General features: G+C 40.8%; 1 protein-coding gene across 1 annotated transcript in view; it reads right to left on the reverse strand.

The window, feature by feature from the left end:
* LOC122797871 (nuclear GTPase SLIP-GC-like) overlaps nucleotides 1–18,234 on the reverse strand; it is a 1,420,327-nt gene that overhangs the window by 556,948 nt on the left and 845,145 nt on the right. Inside the window, exon 7 of the mRNA XM_044066393.1 lies at nucleotides 1,526–1,645. Coding sequence (XP_043922328.1) covers nucleotides 1,526–1,645 — 120 coding nt within the window. The remainder of the gene's footprint in view (nucleotides 1–1,525; nucleotides 1,646–18,234) is intronic.

The raw sequence follows: 18,234 nt of genomic DNA on the forward strand, positions 1-18,234 counted from the left end.
CATCCTTCAACAGACAGGCATCATGTGCAACTACAATTTGAAAAAAAAAGATGTAAACAGACTCCTAATAAATCACCACCCATGCCATGTATTAACAAAGGTAGCATGTCTAACTGCAATTTGAAAAAAGACATAAACAGACTGCTATTATACAATTCCTCCCCTAAAACGTGCACGCTGATTGGCCAGCCCAACCAGCGTGCCCGTTGTAAATCCCTGAATATACTAACGGAAAAACACTGTCTCGCTATGTTAAAAGAGTTTAACATAGCGACACAGTTTAAAAAAACGGAGATCTCCGTTTTTAAAGCTGTCTCGCTATGTTAAACTCCTTTAGCATAGCGACACAGTGTGTAAAAAGCAACGGAGATCTTGCGATCTCCGTTGCTTTAAAGTCTCGCTATATTAAATGGGTTTAACATAGCGAGACAGCTTTAAAATAAGCAACGGAGATATCTGTTACTTATTTTAAAGCTGTCTCGCTATGGTAAACCCATTTAACATAGCGAGACAGTTTAAAAAAAAAAAAAGCAACGGAGATCGCAAGATCTCCGTTGCTTTTTACTGTTTCGCTATGTTAAATGGGTTTAACATAGCGATACAGCTGTACAATAAGCAACGGAGATCTCCATTGCTTATTTTAAAGCTGTCTCGCTATGTTAAACCCATTTAACATAGCTAACAGTGCTTTGCAACTCTGATGTACTGCGTAGGCATGCGCAGTACATCAGAACTGCCGCAGAATACCAGACAGCTGCAGAAGGGCAGTAAAGAGGCATTGTACAATGCCATTATTTAAGAAAAGTAATTATTTCTTTTCTTAAATAATGTCATTGTATAATAGCAATAACCCACTTCTGGGTGTGGGTAATGCTGGATTTACCCATGGTTGGCTTTGTTTGGTCCCTCGGGACCAAACCACGCCAACCGTGGGTAAATCTAGCATTACCCACACCCAGGCGTGGGTTATTGCTATAATAAATCACCACCCATACTGTGTATTAACAAAGGTAGCATGTCTAACTACAATTTGAAAAAAGATCAGGCTGCTAATAAATCACCACCCATACTGTATATTAACAAAGGTAGCATGTCTAACTGCAATTTTGAAAAAAGATGTAAACAGACTGCTAATAAATCACCACCCATACTGTGTACTAACAAAGGTAGCATGTCTAACTGCAATTTTGAAAAAAGATGTAAACAGACTGCTAATAAATCACTACCCATTTAGCAAAAGTAGTAAAGAAACTCATCAGAAGTGATGTCATCTGTACTATTTCTCAAAAAAAGCTGGGCTAGTTTCAGAAATTATGAATGTATTCTTTATAGGTTCACCATGAATGGCTTACATGCATATTTATTTTATGTACAGCCTATAGCATAATAATGCAAACAAAAAGAGAGAGAGAGACATTCAGTTCTAAGTTCTCTTTTAATAAAGTGGCAGCCAAGCAACAAAGCAACAGCAGTGAAAAAATAACAATATAAATAAATAAACAATAAATATTTAGCGTGTTCTTACTTGTAATCCACGTCTAAAATTCTGACGAATCTGCTGTTTTGAATATGTATTGCGAGCCTTTATACATTTGAGAGCAATAGCCTGCTGATTGAATCTTATTTTACTTTGAAGTTCATTTATCTACAATTGAAAAAAATCCAAAGTGAAAAAATAAGACTCCCAGATACTTTCCATTTGATGATTACAATTGAAAAAAATCCAAAGTGAAAAAATAAGACTCCCAGATACTTTCCATTTGATGATGACAATTCATAGTTATTAAAAGTAGTTTGAATTAAATATTTTTGACTTCAGAAGTTTAAAATTGCAAAACTTGTTTTCTGACATAACAAATGTCAATATACATAACCATTGTTGGTTTCTCACAATTACTGACAGCATGTTAAAATATTTCAAAAAAATGAGTTACATTACAGCTTTCATACATGGGTTTACAATCACATTTTACTTGTATACTTTGCAACAGTTAACAAGTCTCAATCAGCTCCCAGTTCACATATCCTTCTAATTAATACAGAGATGTGCTTAGCCAATCTTAATGCAGACTTCAGATGCTGCAATGATCATAAAATTAAATATACACATTATTAGTACCAAATGCATAAATAAAACCTGTCAAAATCTCTCAGGTATTTTTTTTTCTGAAATATACATTACTTTCTATCAAATTATGTATTGTTCATAGGTTCATAGGTTCATAGGTTCATACTAGGCTATCTGCCCAAGGGCATTTATAAGCCTAGCCCATAGTTATGTGGCTTTCGCCACCCCTTTAGTTTGAATAAAAACTATGCCTATCATTTTTCTGTGCCTCTGTCAAGCAGTGACACTGAAGTAATCCCTGGGGTATATCTGCGATCCCCCATCCATTGGTCAAGATTCCTCTTGAACAAGGCCAGCGAGGTGCTCTGCCTCACATGTACCGGGATTTTGTTCCACAGCATAGGGAGTCTCTGGGTGATGAATCTGTCCCTCCAGCACGTTCTATTTATAACCGTGTCAAGGTTTAAGTCTCCGCCCTTGTGGTTCTGAGGGATCTAGATTTTTGAGGTGAAGCATATTCATCAAATCTGGGTTTGACATGGCCTTATATGTCAGGCACAGGTCACCTCTGAGCAAGCGGTATGAGACTGAATAAAGCTGGAGTTCTTTCAGTCGGGCAGCATAAGACATATTTTTGAGACCCTTTATCCTTTTGGTGAGGAACTTTTGGGGCCTTTCAAGCTGCATCAGGTGTCTGGTCAGATACATTCGAGCGGGCATTGTACTCAATCATAGGTCTAATGAGTGATGAGTACAGGGGACGATGACCTCCTTGATCTAGATGTGAATCCCTTCATGATCAGGTGGGCGATATAGAAGGTTTTCCTAACTACTTTAGCAACATGAGTGTCAAACGAAAGACTACTGTCAACTTGGGTCCCCAGATCCCTGATGACTTTTCTGTGCTCAGTGGATTGTCACCTATATGGTAGCTAGGGGTAACCTTGTTTTTCCCGAAGGGTATGACTATGCACTTTTTGGCGTTTAACTTCAGGCCATGGCTCTGGCACCAGTTATCCGTTTCTGTGAGGCCCTTCTGGAGGATATCTGTGTCAGATGTGTTTTCGACTATGGCCCAGTTTGCAGTCATCTGCAAACTTTGTCAGCCATAACCCTCCTGTGTTTGCTTGTACTTCAGAAAAGTAGATGCCGAACAAGAGTGGTCCCAGGACTGAGCCCTGTGGGACACCACTTGTGACAGGCTTTGAGTCTGACATGGCTCCAGCAACTCTGACCCTGTGGGTTCTGTCGCTAGCCAGTTTGCAACCCATCTTGTGATGTATGGGTTTACATTCAAGCTGATGAGTTTTTCGATGATACCTGAGTGGGGTATTGTGTCGAAGGCCTTTGCCAGGTCGAGGTAGGCTGTATGGACTGCCTTTCCCTCATCAATGGCCTTGGTGACTGTCTCGAAAAAGTCAACCAAGTTTAAGAGGCAGGATCTGCCTTTGACAAATCCAAACTGGGTTGGATCCAAAGTCTGCAAGTTCCCTATGTCTTTATTTATGAGTTCCATTATGATCCTCTCCATGGCTTTGCAGATAAGGCTTGTCAAGCTAATGGGGCGGTAATTTCCAGGGTCTGTGGAGGCACCGCCTCCACAGACTCCTGTTGAAGAAGCTAAGAAACAACATGCAATTTTGCATTAAAAGGAGCATAAAAGGCATTTGATAGTGCAGAATACTTTTTTGTTATAATAGTAGTCAAAAGACAAGAATTAAATATGGAAAAGTATGAAATCTTTTTTTTGTTTTTCTCTGTTTATTTCTATTTGTTTCTATTAAGAAATTTTTCTTAATAAATCATGAATTAATGAGAACATAAATACACGTCAACATCTTTTATATAATTCATACTTAAAATGAAACAACCCACTATTACACTATATACATTAGCTGCATAAAGTATAAATATTAACAATCAATTTTAAAACGTGGTGAAAAAAAGAAAAAAAGGAATGATATTTAAATAGTTATTTAGCAGGCAAGTTCATCGTTTGCAATAATTGATGAATTTGAATACAAAGACTGGAGACAATTAGTGATGATAGTCTTTGTTTTCTGATTTTGTATACCTTACTAGATACTGTTCTTAAAAAAAAGTGATAATTCTTCAAATTGTAGACAGACTGGCAATTTCCATTTTCTAGCAATGTTCTTTCTTGCAACAGCCGAAACAGTCCACAAAAGGTGGTAGTATTGGTCTTTTTCCACTAAACTAGGTATCAGAGATTAAAAAGAATCAAATCTCCTGAAATTAAGAATTTATCTGGCCATACTGCTTGTAAGAGGATAGTAAATGTTTGTCAATAAGATAATAAACAGGAACAATCATAAATATGATTCCAATCCACTTTAAATTTTTCATTACATCTCCAGCAACAGAATTTATTATGTTTACATATTTTTGCCAAAAATCTAAACATCTCCATGTAAATGCCTTCCATGAATGAATCAAAAAGGTATCACATACTGATTTAGTAATTTATTATTATACAATAAAACATTAACCCTATCCCTTAATACATATTTCCATAAACTGTCATTTATGTCTAAGTTTGTTTTATTTTTGTAAACAATTTGATAAGATAAATTATTAGATTAGGAATATTATTATGATTTGGTTGCAAGATACTCCTAAAATTATCTAAAGCATAAGATCTTATATCTTGAATCTGAAGCCATTTATTTTGATCTAAACAGAATTCAGAATGAATATCTGTTGCAGGTTTCAAGAGACCATTGCCAAAATAATCATACCATCCAAAAACGCTTTTTGTTTCCCATCTTCTTAAATAATTTCTGTTTAATAAGCAAGGTGTAACACTGATTCATATGAACCATTTTAGACTCAGCTGAGAAGCACTGTCTGGTTAAATGACTCACCCACAGTCACACAGTAGGTAAATGAAATCAAAAAAACCAGCTGCAAAACGTGGAGCAAATAACACAAACTTGTAGGAAAAAACACCTTTAATAACAAAGCAAAGCTTTCGGGCAGAACCCTTCTTCAATACTAATACAATCAAGTCTGCATACTAGAAGCTTATATACAGGTCTAGAAGTCACATGATTAGCAGCCAAGAATCATGTGACGAACAAGTCTTAAAGTGAAAACAACATAATAAAACTTTAAAAAATCAATTAATAATATTACGTAATCTAGTTAAAATTGGTTTTAAACTGATTTATTAATTGATTTTTTAAAGTTTTATTATGTTGTTTTCACTTTAAGACTTGTTCGTCACATGATTCTTGGCTGCTAACTGGGTGACTTCTAGACCTGTATATAAGCTTCTAGTATGCAGACTTGATTGTATTAGTACTGAAGAAGGGTTCTGCCCGAAAGCTTTGCTTTGTTATTAAAGGTGGTTTTTCCTACAAGTTTGTGTTAAATGAAATCAAACCCTGGTCTCAAGGAAGCAGCTTATTAACAGCACTGACTCTTAATCCCCTGGACTAGCTGCCAAAGTAATCATTTTCAAAGATCTTCAAGAGACCCTCCTGCAGAAAGTTAAACACTAAGTATTATCCTTACCAGTTAGCATTCACCCATTTCACTTTTCACCTCCCATATCTGCAGGGTAACATGTTTACTTGCCCCCTACATCTGGGCCAAGAAATGTTCATGCAGCCCTCTTCGTTCTTTGTTCTAATACAAATGATCAAGTGATCTATAAAAATAATGAAAGTTATTTCAACTACTCACCCTCTAATTTATTCTATACAATTATAGAGAAATACGGACCTAAGAAAATGTGAACCTGCTACAAAGGGGAATGCAGGGTGTGGGAACAGGACTGGATATACGAGTCTCTCTCAAGGATCAGCCAATATAATACATATTCACATATCTCTACTCCTTTCATGCAGCACATTCACTATGAATAGAAAAAATTCTAAGCAAGACTAGTTTACAATATCTGGGGAAAAAAAACAAATAAAGCCAAGACGCTGAAAAACTTGCCTAACTTTATCTTGCAGGATAGACCTCCCTGTTTTCCATGAATATCACTTTAAGGATGGAGAATTTAATAACATTGTACACTAATGATGAAGAAGCCACTCCACAGATATCTGCCATGAATACATACATAAATAATGCATGTGATGCAGGAATGCACTATTCTTCACTTCATTAACCAACAAACAAGGATTTAAGAGCACATAAAATAAATCAATAAAGCACTCTGACTTCGTTTTGTTACTGGCTTCCCTTACAGAAGTAAGAGTGACAGCTGGATCACCACACTTTTTTTCACTTTCACGGTTCAGAGCCTTAATCAGAGAAGCATATACAAGACCTGAAATAACTGCTGCACCTTAAGGTAAACAACTGGAAAGTGAATGGAACAGCCAAAGGAACTCGCTGAGAGTTGCTTTATTCATAATAGCAGTCACCATAATCCCTTTATAAAATAAAGAACATGTGGTGGTAATCTGTTATGTATAACATCACACTGTGAATAAGGAAGAAAGGTAACATTACTTTGGCTTTATTTGCTTCCCTTAAAGTCAGAATTTGGCATCATCTGATGAAAATGCAACAATTATTTAACTTCCCTGCATTGGTTTATCTGAACAGTACTACCATACAGTTTAGAAGGTTTGAAGTTTCCAATTTACTGTGAAAGAACTGTTATGTGATAAATGTATCACGACCAAAGAAAACTGATTTCATACCTATATGCCCAGTAATCATAAACTACAGGTGTATGTGAAAGGACGCATCAGGAGAGTGCTTTTCAATCAATTAATAATCCCCACTGGCAGCTAACTATAAGGCTGCTTAGAGTATTATTTATGGGCAATAAGGCAAAGGGTGGTCCAATAAAACTTCATTTACAGGAAATCACTCATTATTTTGGAGCTCTGGCTATTGATATTTATCTTATTTATTTTGCATGACAGGAACATGATGTGAACCACCCCCCAACACATAAACCTTTACGTCCAGTAAAACAGTATTTATAATAGTTCTTCCTATTATTATTTTTATTCTAAACCTCTGTGTCACAAAACTAGGATTTCAAGCTAGATTTTACATCAGCTTCCATGCAGGACTAACTTTAGATTCAAACAAAAGCACACGACATAAAGAAAATACAAGGATACTAAAGAAGGGAGATAAAAGGGGACTGTCACTACCTAAAAGAAAAGAAAAAAGTTATGTTAAATTTGATGATTACCACCCAACTCTGTCATAATATTTCTTTCCAGTAATAGTATTAGGGGAATACAGTACAGCTGTGTAGATGTTTAAATTCTTCATGGCTGTAGTAGCCTTTTGGCTATATGGGCTGTGTCTGGCCTAGGATACAACAAACAGCCAGCTTCACAAAGCTCTGGCTCCCTCCCACACATACGCTCTGACTACTGATTGGCTAGCTCATTAGAGGGAAATCAGTAGTCAGAGTGTAGAAACTTTAGAACTTTCTTGCCCATAAAGAGAGAGAGAGAGTGCTTACTCATCTTTAACTTCTAAAAGATGTAACGGTGACTAAAACATTATATCACAACAACTAACTATATACAGAAGTAGGGGATGGTAGGTGGGCTACTGCAGCACTGAGAAACCTGAACATCTGCTGTTCTGGAAGGTGTAACTTACATAACTGCACTATGTTCATCATTCTCACTGCTTCAGTAGCCTTTTGGCTCTATGGGTTGATTAACCAAGCCTGTCCAACCTCGAGGAAGATGGATAAGGATCCAGGAGCCCCTGGAGAATGGTACCAGAAAAACCAGTGTTGGGCCTGGGGAGGGAATCCAGTTTGTAACACTTTACAAAGGAATGTACAGAGGACTATGTTGCTGCCTCTACAATGTTTCTAGAATACACCCCTTTCCAGTATGCCACTGTAGAAGCCAGGCCTCAAGTAGAATGCGCCTTTATACTGCCTGGAATAGATTTGCTATCCTGGGAATAACAAAAAGCAATAGCAGAGGCACCCCACTCCTTCAGCTCTTCAATCGAAGAGCTGAGAAAAAAAAAAGGACTTCTTCAAACTACAGGAAGCCTATTGGTAACCCTCAAGTGAAGAGCAAAAAAAAAAAAAAACAAAACTAAAAATCTCTTCAGACCTTCTCGTTACTGTGTTTGGCTTTCTACAGCAATGAAATCAATTTCACCCCCACCAGATCTATGCCCTCAACCCTAAGAAAAAAGCACCACATTCAAGTACCTACCTTTCAAGTGCATCCCCTAACAATTTGAGCCCAGGGCAATTGCCCCTTTCACCCCATCCTTGCTACTTAATGGGACCTTATTTCTATGGAAAGCCAGACAGGGTTATCCTACCATGAGGGCTTGCAATTCAGATACTTTTCTTCCAGTTGTCAGCTCAATAAGGAGTACATTTTTTAATTATCTTCATACATTCTTTTCAAGCAAAAACATGTTACTTTAAACAATACAAGATTCCATCAGTGAACAAAATACTTTCATTCAGTCGACCAAATTCATGTTTCATTAAACCAAAAATGGTAGGAATATGTAATTAAGTGCAAAAAACAAGAGCCGTGATTAGTTCCAGCATTCCATATCTAAATGTACATTTGACCAAGATTTCAGATTGTATGCAACTACGCATAAATGTGATCCAATTGGATGATGTATTTTAACAGTCCTTTAAAGATAATTGCTGTGAAGGTTGACAGTTGTGAATCCAGGCAAACTTCAGCATGGATAATGGGGAGTCAGGTTCTTTAATTTCCAAAACCCAAAAGGCTATGTTCTGTAGCCCTGGAAGCTAAACTGCTACAATTTGAGCGATAGCAAGGATGGTGGTACATGATATGGGAGAAACTTTTCATAGCTCCTCCTTTGTGACAGGACTTCTTTTAGATTTTAGTAGCTGACAAGGTGAAAGCTGCCAACAGTGTAATAACTTGATCTGGATGAAATTCAACAGTGCTGGGAGTTTTGACCTCTGTTAACTGTCCTACCCATGATTTTTATACAAAATCCTGGATTGTTTGACCTAGAAGGTTCAAGTAGTAGTTGGTACTATATTGTAATTCTGTTTCATGAATGGTTCTTCACAGATATGAGATCTGCTTGACCACAGACCTTGGGGAACCTGGATATGTCACCTATGGATAAGTGTCCATTTGCCATGATCACAGCCCTTAACTATAAAAATTGCCACCAACTGCAAAGAAGTTGTGGATACTTCTCATTCAGTGCTGCAAATGATAGGTGGGATCAATGATCTTGAGTACAGATATCCTTACAAACAAGATCCCATCCCACAATTAATCTAGACAAGCCACCATAACATCTGTCTGTCTACTTCTATTAAGTCATTTAGCCATGGGGGACGTGATGTGGTTTTGTTGTGTGTCCTTGGTGATGGATAAATGTCTGATACAGTTTGGTTAATGAGGATATACACTGTAGGGTAGGTGTATAATAGCTTACATAATTCAATGAATGTTAGAGAAATGCAAACTTACCCAGTGCTTGCCAGATAAATACCCATAGGTTGGAGTCAATGTCTTTACTAAAATATAATAGCAAAACTGCTGCCGATATCTGATAGTGACCACACAGAGTTTGCAAATGTAGCCAATTTGAAAAACCTGCCCACCCCTTGATAAAACCTAGGTGATGTCGAATTAAGCTAAGAAACACTTATTGCAGTCTACTGGCTAGAAGCTTAGCAAATATTTTCATGCAGGTCAATAATAATACACTTCATGGCCTTACAGATCAGACTTGTCGAGCTAATGGGGTGATAGTTTCCAGTAGTAGTGGCACAACCTTTGTGCAAGGGGATGACAATGGGAGTTCTCCATTCTGTTGGAATGAAGCCTGTACTTAAGGTATGATTGAATAGGGTGCTCAATGGCAAGGCTAGTTCTTGCTGGAGATGATGCAGAATACAGCCTGAGATACTATCAGGTCTCATGAAAGCTGTGTTCTTTGCCTTGGATAGGGCCTTTAACACTTGATCTATGGAGATGTGAGGTGCAGGGCAAGTATTGAGGATGTCAAATGGACCTGTGTGGGGGGACGGGGGGGGGTGAAGTTTGCTCTAAACCTCTCTGCTAGCAGGTTGGCTAAGTCAACAGGATTAGTGTAAGTGTTATCATTAAGAACTAATTCAGAACAAACCTGGGCTTTGCCATAGAGGTTTCTGACATAACTGAAAAAGGCTTTATGATTAGCCTTTGTTTCAGAGGCTAGTTTCAATTAATAATTGGCTTTGGAGGTTTTCACTAGTGATCCTCTTTGCCAGAAGTGTAATGCAATCCTCTTTGCCAGAAGTGTACCAGGAGTCTAGGCAGGGGAAGGAGGGAGGGTTGTGAGAATAAAGAACGAGATGGACAACACACATGGAATGTTATGGTAAGAACATCACTTCTTTATGTGATGTTGTCAATCTCGCCTTTATTCTCACTTGTGGGACTACATTACTAGCAGCAGAACTCTTGGGTGGCTCAAGGGAGAATATTCTTCAGGACCATAGAACCAAAGGCTGCTATACTCCTAGAGGCCAAATCTACTTTGTAATGAGTGATGAAAGCATGATGATTGGCCCAAGTAGCTGATGCACATATATTGTCCAGAGGTAGTCTAGAGTGGAAGACTGCAGAAGTGGCAAGGTCTAGTGGAGTTGGCTTTAGAACCATTTGGAAGGCTTTTGTTATTAAAATTGTAAGTATAGGATACACAAGATTCTAGCCATTTGGATAATGTGACCTTAGAAACTGGGTAGCCTATCTTTGTGTCTGAGAATGAACCACAAATTTGATCTGACTTCCCAATTTCTGAAGTCCTGTGTAAGTAAAAATGTAATTGCCTATGAACATCAAGTAAGTGCAAAGAATATTCTCCTTTATTTTGAAAATTGGGGAATAAAACCAGAAGCTCAACAAACTGGTTCAGGGTATTTTCTGTAACCACCTTGGGTAGGAAAGATGGATTGGCGCGTAACAACACCATATCTTTGTGAAAGGTTAGATATTGTGGGTTTATGGACAAGGCTTGTAATTCAGATACCTTTCTACCAGAAGTAATTGCCACCAAGAAAAGGGTTTTCCATGAAAGACAGTTCATATCTCATGTGGCAGAAGGTTCAAATGGAGGATGTATAATGTTTGTTAAAATGAAATTTAGATCCAAAGGAGGCATTGGGTGTTTCTGAAGAGGCCTTAACATGATAGTGCCTTTCAAGAAAGCTTTGCAAAGTCTATGAGCCATGATTGGGTGGTCATTATCTCCTATATGAAAATTTGAGATTGCCGTTAATTGCACTTTTACTGAAGCTGCTGCTGCTCCATCTTTGAAAATATCTGCCAAATTGAAGAATAATATAAACTGGTGCTGTAAAAGATCTATGTTTCTGTTATTAGCCCATATTATGAATTTCTTCCACTTGCTTCTATAAAGTTTTCGAATGGATGATTTATGAGATGATAAAATTACATGCTTGACTGGTGAGGGTAGGGACAGAAACCTTGCAATTAAGGGAACTGAAGCAGCCAAGCTGTTAATCTCAAATTGTGTAGGTTGGGATGAACCATCTTTGACAGGTGTGTCAGATGGTCTGGAACTGGGTCCAAAATCCAGGATTTGTCCCAGAGATGAGGCAGAAGAAAGGGAAACCAAATTTTGCCAGTAGGGAGCAATGAGGATAATGTTTTTCTCCTACAAACTTGCTTTCTGTAGGTGCTTTGGGATAAGAGCAGGGGGAAGAACATAAAGGATTCCCGTGGGCCAATCGTGAACAAGTGCATCCCTTGGTTACTGCCCCATTGGGGGGATTAGGGCAAAGTAGTTGCTGCATTTGGCATTGTTGGATGATGCAAAGAGGTCACAGCAAGGCTGGCCCCATTTGCAGAATATCACATCCACTATCTCCTGACTGAGGGACCACTCATGTGGCCATAAAATAACTCTGCTTAATTTGTCTGCAATCATGTTGAATCTCCCCGGGATGTGCATTGCTATTAAAAAGTGGTTGGAGGCTATCACCCAATGCCAGACCCCGAGAGATTTTCAACAAAGTGGGTAAGACTTGGTTCCCCCTTGTTTGTTGATGTACCATACCACCATGTTGTTGATCTGAATTGCAATTGCCCCTGTGGAAAGAGAATCCTGAAATGCTTGCAATGATAAAAGCACCACTCTCATCTCTAAGACATTTATATGCAGGTGAGCCTCATAGTCTTGCCAGATTCCTTCAACTACCTTCCCCAGAAAATGCCCCCCCACCCTATCCAGGAAGTGTCTGTGGTCACCATGGCTAGAGGTTGTGGGCGAATAAAGGAGCAGCCCTGTAGAACTGATTGTGAGTGGAGCCACCATTGTAGATCTTTCTTGCAGGCCTCAGTTATAGTTATCTTGTGAGACACAGGAAGTTACAAGATTGACCACGGAGCAAACAGCATCCATTGGAGAACCCTCATATGAAGGCGAGCTAGAGGAACTAGAATGATGGAAACAACCATTTTCCCTAGCACTTGTAGAACCAGTTTTGCAGTGGCTTTGGACTTTTTTATGAGTGTCCTGACAGGATGACGGAGATCGTGTACTCTTGAGACAGAGTTTTGTTATCTCAGCTGTAGTAGGAATTTCTGCTCCTATGAATCTTAAAGATTGCGACGGTTGTAGCACAGATTTCTCATAATTTACTGTAATGCCTAGAGAGGAGCAGAGCTGAAGGACGTGATCTTTTGACTGGAGCAAGTGATGCCTGGTCGGGGCAGATATGAGCCAGTCATCCAAGTATTGGAATACATGGATTTCCTTGCTTCTCAGGTGAGCCGCCACTACTGCCATACAGTTGGTGAACACTCTGGGGGCTGTTGTGAAACCAAATGGCAGAGCTCGAAACTGGAAGTGACTGACTCCCAGCCAGAAGGGTAAGAACCTCCTGGACCATCTGTCCATTTTGATATGGTAGTACGCATCTCTGAGGTCTATAGAACACATCCAGTTGTCTTTTCCCAGGAAGGGAAGTATCAACTGCAGTGTTATCATCCAGAACCTTGTCTTCTTTATTGATTTGTTTAGTTTGCTGAGATCTAGAATGGGTCTCCAGTCCCCTGTTTTCTTTGGAACTAAAAAGAATCTTGAGTACGTTCCGAATCCTTTCTGGTCTTAGGTTCATAGGTTCATAGGTTCATACTAGGCTATCTGCCCTAGGGCATTTAAAAGCCTAGCCAGAGTGTGTGTGGCTTTCACCACCCCTTAGGATGAGAATACTACACCCATTAGTTTGCTGTGCCTCTGTCCAGCAGTGATACAGAGATGATTCCCGGGATAAACCTACGATCTCCCATCCACTCGTCAAGATTTCTCTTGAACAGAGTCAGTGAGGGGCTCTGCCTCACATGGACTGGGATTCTGTTCCATAGTGTAGGGAGTCTCTGGGTGATGAATTTGTCCCTCCAGCACGTCCTATTTATATCCGTGTTGAGGTTTAAGTCTCTTGCTCTCGTGGCTCTGGTGGATTTGGATTTTTTGAGGTGGAGCATGTCCATTAATTCCGGGTTGGACATGGCCTTGTATGTCAGGCACAGATCACCTCTGAGCAGATGGTATGCGACTGAATAGAGCTGGAGTTTCTTCAGTCGGGCATCGTATGACATATGTTTGAGCCCCTTTATCCTTTTGGTGAGGAACTTTTGGGGTCTTTCCAACTGCTGCAGGTGTCGGGTAAGGTACATTCGAATGGGGCGTTGTACTCAATCATTGGTCTGATAAGTGAAGAGTACAGGGTACAATGACCTCTCCTGATCTGGATGTGAATCCCTTCATGATCAGGTGGGCAATGTAGAAGGTCTTCCTAACCACTTTGGCAATGTGAGTGTAAAAGAGAGGTTACTGTCAACTTGGGTCCCCAGGTCCCTGATAACTTCTTCCGTGTTTAATGGATTACCACCTATGTGGTAATTAGGGGTTACCTTGTTTTTCCCAAAGGGTATGACTATACATTTTTTGGCATTTAGCTTAAGGACATGGCTCTGGCACCAGTTATCCATTTCTATGAGACCTTTCTGGAGGATGTCTGTGTCTGATGGAGTGTCAATTATGGTGCCCAGTTTGCAGTCATCTGCAAATTTTGTCAGCCACAATCCCCCTATGTTTGCCTGCACTTCAGAAAAATAAATGCCGAACAAGAGGGGGCCCAGGACTGAGCCCTGTGGGACACCGCTCGTGACCGGCTTAGAGTCTGACATGGCACCAGCAACTCTAACCCTATGTGTTCTGTCCTTGAGCCAGTTTGCAACCCATCTTGTGACATATGGGTTTACATCTAAGCTGGTGAGCTTTTCTATGATGCCCGAGTGGGGTATTGTGTCGAACGCTTTTGCTAGGTCAAGGTAGGCTGTGTGAACTGCCTTACCCTCATCAATGGCCTTAGTGACTGTTTCGAAAAAGTCGACCAAGTTCAAGAGGCAGGATCTGCCCTTGACAAAGCCAAATTGGGTAGGATCCAATGTCTGTAGGTCCCCAATGTCTTTATTTATGAGTTCCATTATGATCCTCTCCATAGCTTTGCAGACAAGGCTCGTCAAGCTTATGGGGCGGTAATTTCCAGGGTCCGTAGAAGCACCGCCTTTGTGGAGTGGGACCACAGTTGCCGTACGCCATTCTTTGGGTACGTATCCTGTAGTAAGGCTAAGATTAAACAGCAGCCTTATGTGTGGGTTTAGTTCCTCATTGAGTTCGTGTAGCACACAGCCGGGGACACCGTCCGGTCCCATTGATGCTGTGTTTTTTAGAGAGAGCAGCTCTCACCTGGGCATCTGAGATGTTTGGGAGGCTAGACTCTGGTGGGATAGATATTTCTCCTTTTGGGGGGGGGGGGAGAAATTTGCACTGAACCTGTCTGCCAGTATGTTGATAATGTCTGTGGGTTCAGTGATTTTTTTTATCATTTTGGACTAATTCTGAGCATATCTGGGAGTTTCCACCCAGGTTTCTAACATAGCTAAAGAAGGTTTTATGATTGTCTTTTGTGTCATTAGCGATTTTTCTCTCAAAGTTGGCCTTGGATGATTTTATGAGTGATCGTAGTTTTTTGCTAGTATTGATCAGAGATGCCTTCCCATTTAGGGATTTTGCTCTGTCATGTAGTAGCTTTCTCCTCTTGTTGTAGAGTTTGTTTATGGCTGGAGTCCACCAGACCGGGCGCCTGCCTTTGGTGGAAAGGGTCTTGATTTTATTAGGGATTGCTTGATCCATACATTCCTGGAGGTGTTCGTAGAAGGCATTTGTAAGGGTTTCAGCAGCATGGGTTGTGGTTTCCACTGGCTCGGGGGCCTTGAAGGATACCACTCCAGTCTTAAGAAGTGTGAAGTTTGCTTTTGAGAAGTTCTTCACTGTGGTCTTTTGCTGGGGTTGGGGGCGGGATGTGGATCTCCAGTGAGATTAATTTATGGTCTGATCTCACCAATGAGGGATATACTTCCGGTGTGGAGCATTTTGTCCCCATGTTTGTGATGATCAGGTCTAGTATATTTTCTCCTCTTGTGGGAATGGTGACTAGTTGTTCCACAGCATTTGAGTTTATGAACTCAAGGAACCTTTGGGTTAGGGTGTTGGGGCTTGAGTAATGTTCCCAGTCTATGTTTGGGTAGTTGAAGTCACCCAATATGATGGTGTTTGGAGAGACATTCATACTCTCCAGTGTCTTCAGGAAGGCTGTGTGGGTTTCCTGAGTTTGAGAAGGTGGTCTGTAGCATGTTACAAACTGTAGGGCAGTTTTACCTCTGGTTAATTGCACCTGGATGGTCTCCGATGCTTCGTGCATTGCCACTAACCTGGAGGTGTGGGTATCCTTTATGAATATGGATACTCCCCCTCCTTTTGTGGTTCGGTCCAGATTTTGGGGCCGGAACACATGATATGAGGTATAACCTGATAGTGCTGGGGTGCTCTCAGGAGCCTTGAACCAGGTTTCAGTCACAGCATAGACATCGATGTTCTCCATACTGAGGAGGGCTTGAGGCGTGCATCTTGAGGTTTAGACTTCTGGCATTGAGCAGTATTACCCTTAGTTTTCTCCATTTTTGTTTTCTAGGGCGGTAGGTTTATCATTTGAGCCTTGCCTAAAAAGGCACTATGGGGTGGCAAGAGCCTTTGCCAATATCCGGAAGCCCAGGGGTGACAGGTGCAAGCCGTCCCTTGTGAAGCAGCGTGGCTTGTCAAGCATGTCATCCCAGGCAGACAGACATTGGATCCCCTTAGAATGACACCAGTAATTAAGCCAATTATTAAAGCTGATCATTTTGTCTCTGTATTGTGGCATCATTCTTGGTGAGGGTAGGATACTGCTCAGGGTCAGGGTCATACCGGCCTGGGCTACATAATCTGAGAGCTCCTCTATGTCTCTTTTCATGTAGTCCAGGGAGGTACTTCTCAGGTCGTTCACACCGGCATGGACAATGACTGAGTCATACTTGTACTTGCTGTGGAGTGACCTGAGTGCTTGTGTTATGTGGCGGATTCTAGCGCCTGACAGGCTGCTTACTGTGATCTTTTCCTTGTTCAGTCTGGTGAGTGGGACGTCAGTGTGTCTGACTATGGAGTCACCTATAACAAGTGTGTCTGGCATTGTGTTTGGCCTTAAGGGCTGTGACTGTTTAGCACACTGACTTTGAGAACTATGTGTTGCATGTCTTATGTCTTGAGGTGGCAGTTGCTTGGGTGTCTGGTTTGGAGGCCTCTGTAGTTTTGGTAGATTTTTGATTAGTGCCTCCGAGTATGTCTTTGTGTGTTTATGTGTTTGTTTTGCAGTTGTGATAGTTCTATGTGAAACTGGGTTTGTGGTGTGCATGGTTTCCTTCTCCTCCTGTCTGGTCTTGCCAGTCCTGAGTTGAGAGAGCTCAGCCTCCAGTTTGGCTATATAGTTGCATCTCTCACATGTATTTGTGTTTTGTGGGAGAAGGAGTGGGTTGTCTGTGTACATGAGGCAATTGTAACATTGCTTCAAGATGTCCAGATTCACCAGCTGAACAGGAGAGGACGCTAGCAACTGACCCTTCGACATGCTAGAAAAAGTGAAAAAGTTTGCTGTGTAACTGAGTCAGAAGGGACCTATAGGGAAATGGGTACTCAAGGGGATTCTAGGCTAATGTAGTACTTTGTTTAGTATACAAGTACTTTACCTATATAAAAATGCTTTAGGAGCAAGTGCTGAGCTTTTGAGATAGAGAATAGACTGTTTAGATTGCAAGCAGAGAAGTTCTAAGGGAAAAATTGAAGAGCAGACTTTACGGAGCCAGAAATAGTTTAACCGGCGCTGCCCGATGGTGCTCTATGGGCAACTCCGCGCTAAATCGCGCTAAAGTGGGCTTTATAGCAGGGGGTTGAAAAGAGCTAGGAATTGACCCAAAATGGCCAATAGACTACAAGTTTCTGGCTGGAACCACTGCTCTAGGGACAAATAGGCTGCTCAGTGCTCCCCACTCCCACTGGTGCGGAGACCTTTTGGATGACTCTTTTGCTTAGCAACTTTTGAATTTCTATAGTTGCTTGTTCCTTTTCACTGGGTGGAATATCTGTAACAACTTTGTTTCTGGGCATAGGAAAGGAAAAAGGGATGATATAGCCTCTGGATATTATGTCCTGCACCCATTTGTCATTCGTTATGTTTTGCCAGGTTTCTAGGTGCAGGGATAATTGTCCCCCTACTTTCTCTAGAGGGATGCAATTGGGCACTCCTTCAGGAGTGCTGGAAAGGTCTCCCAAAGAAGGATTCCCTTGGAGCCATGGTTTTGCAGACACCCCTGCCGCGAAAGTGACATCTCCCATTGTTGTCCCCCCCTCTGCCCCTGGGGGAACTTTCACTTTGTGTCCTGATAAGACCTCTGTGATTTTCTGAACCACATTTTTCCACTACCTTTTTGGCCCTTAGGAAAGGGTCTGGTAGGAGTGGAGAAATGTACTTCAATGGCAGGCAAGGTTCTACCTTCTTGTTCACACCTGGTGAGTGTTTCCTTCACTTTTGGCCCAAAAAGGGATGAGCCATCAAAGGGGGGTGTTAATGAAGGAAGACTTGAAGGGCTCCCCAAAACTGCAAAGGTGCATCCAAGCCTGTCTCCAGACAGAAATACCTGAGCTTGCTGCCCTACTCATTCCATCTGCTGCATAAGAAATGAGCCTCATGGAAGAGTTGACTACTGAATTTAAGGTAGCTAGCTGAGCAG

This window comes from Protopterus annectens, chromosome 3.part1, assembly GCF_019279795.1.
Source record: "Protopterus annectens isolate FY-2018-M chromosome 3.part1, PAN1.0, whole genome shotgun sequence".
In the NCBI taxonomy this organism is placed as follows: Eukaryota; Metazoa; Chordata; order Ceratodontiformes; family Protopteridae; genus Protopterus; species Protopterus annectens.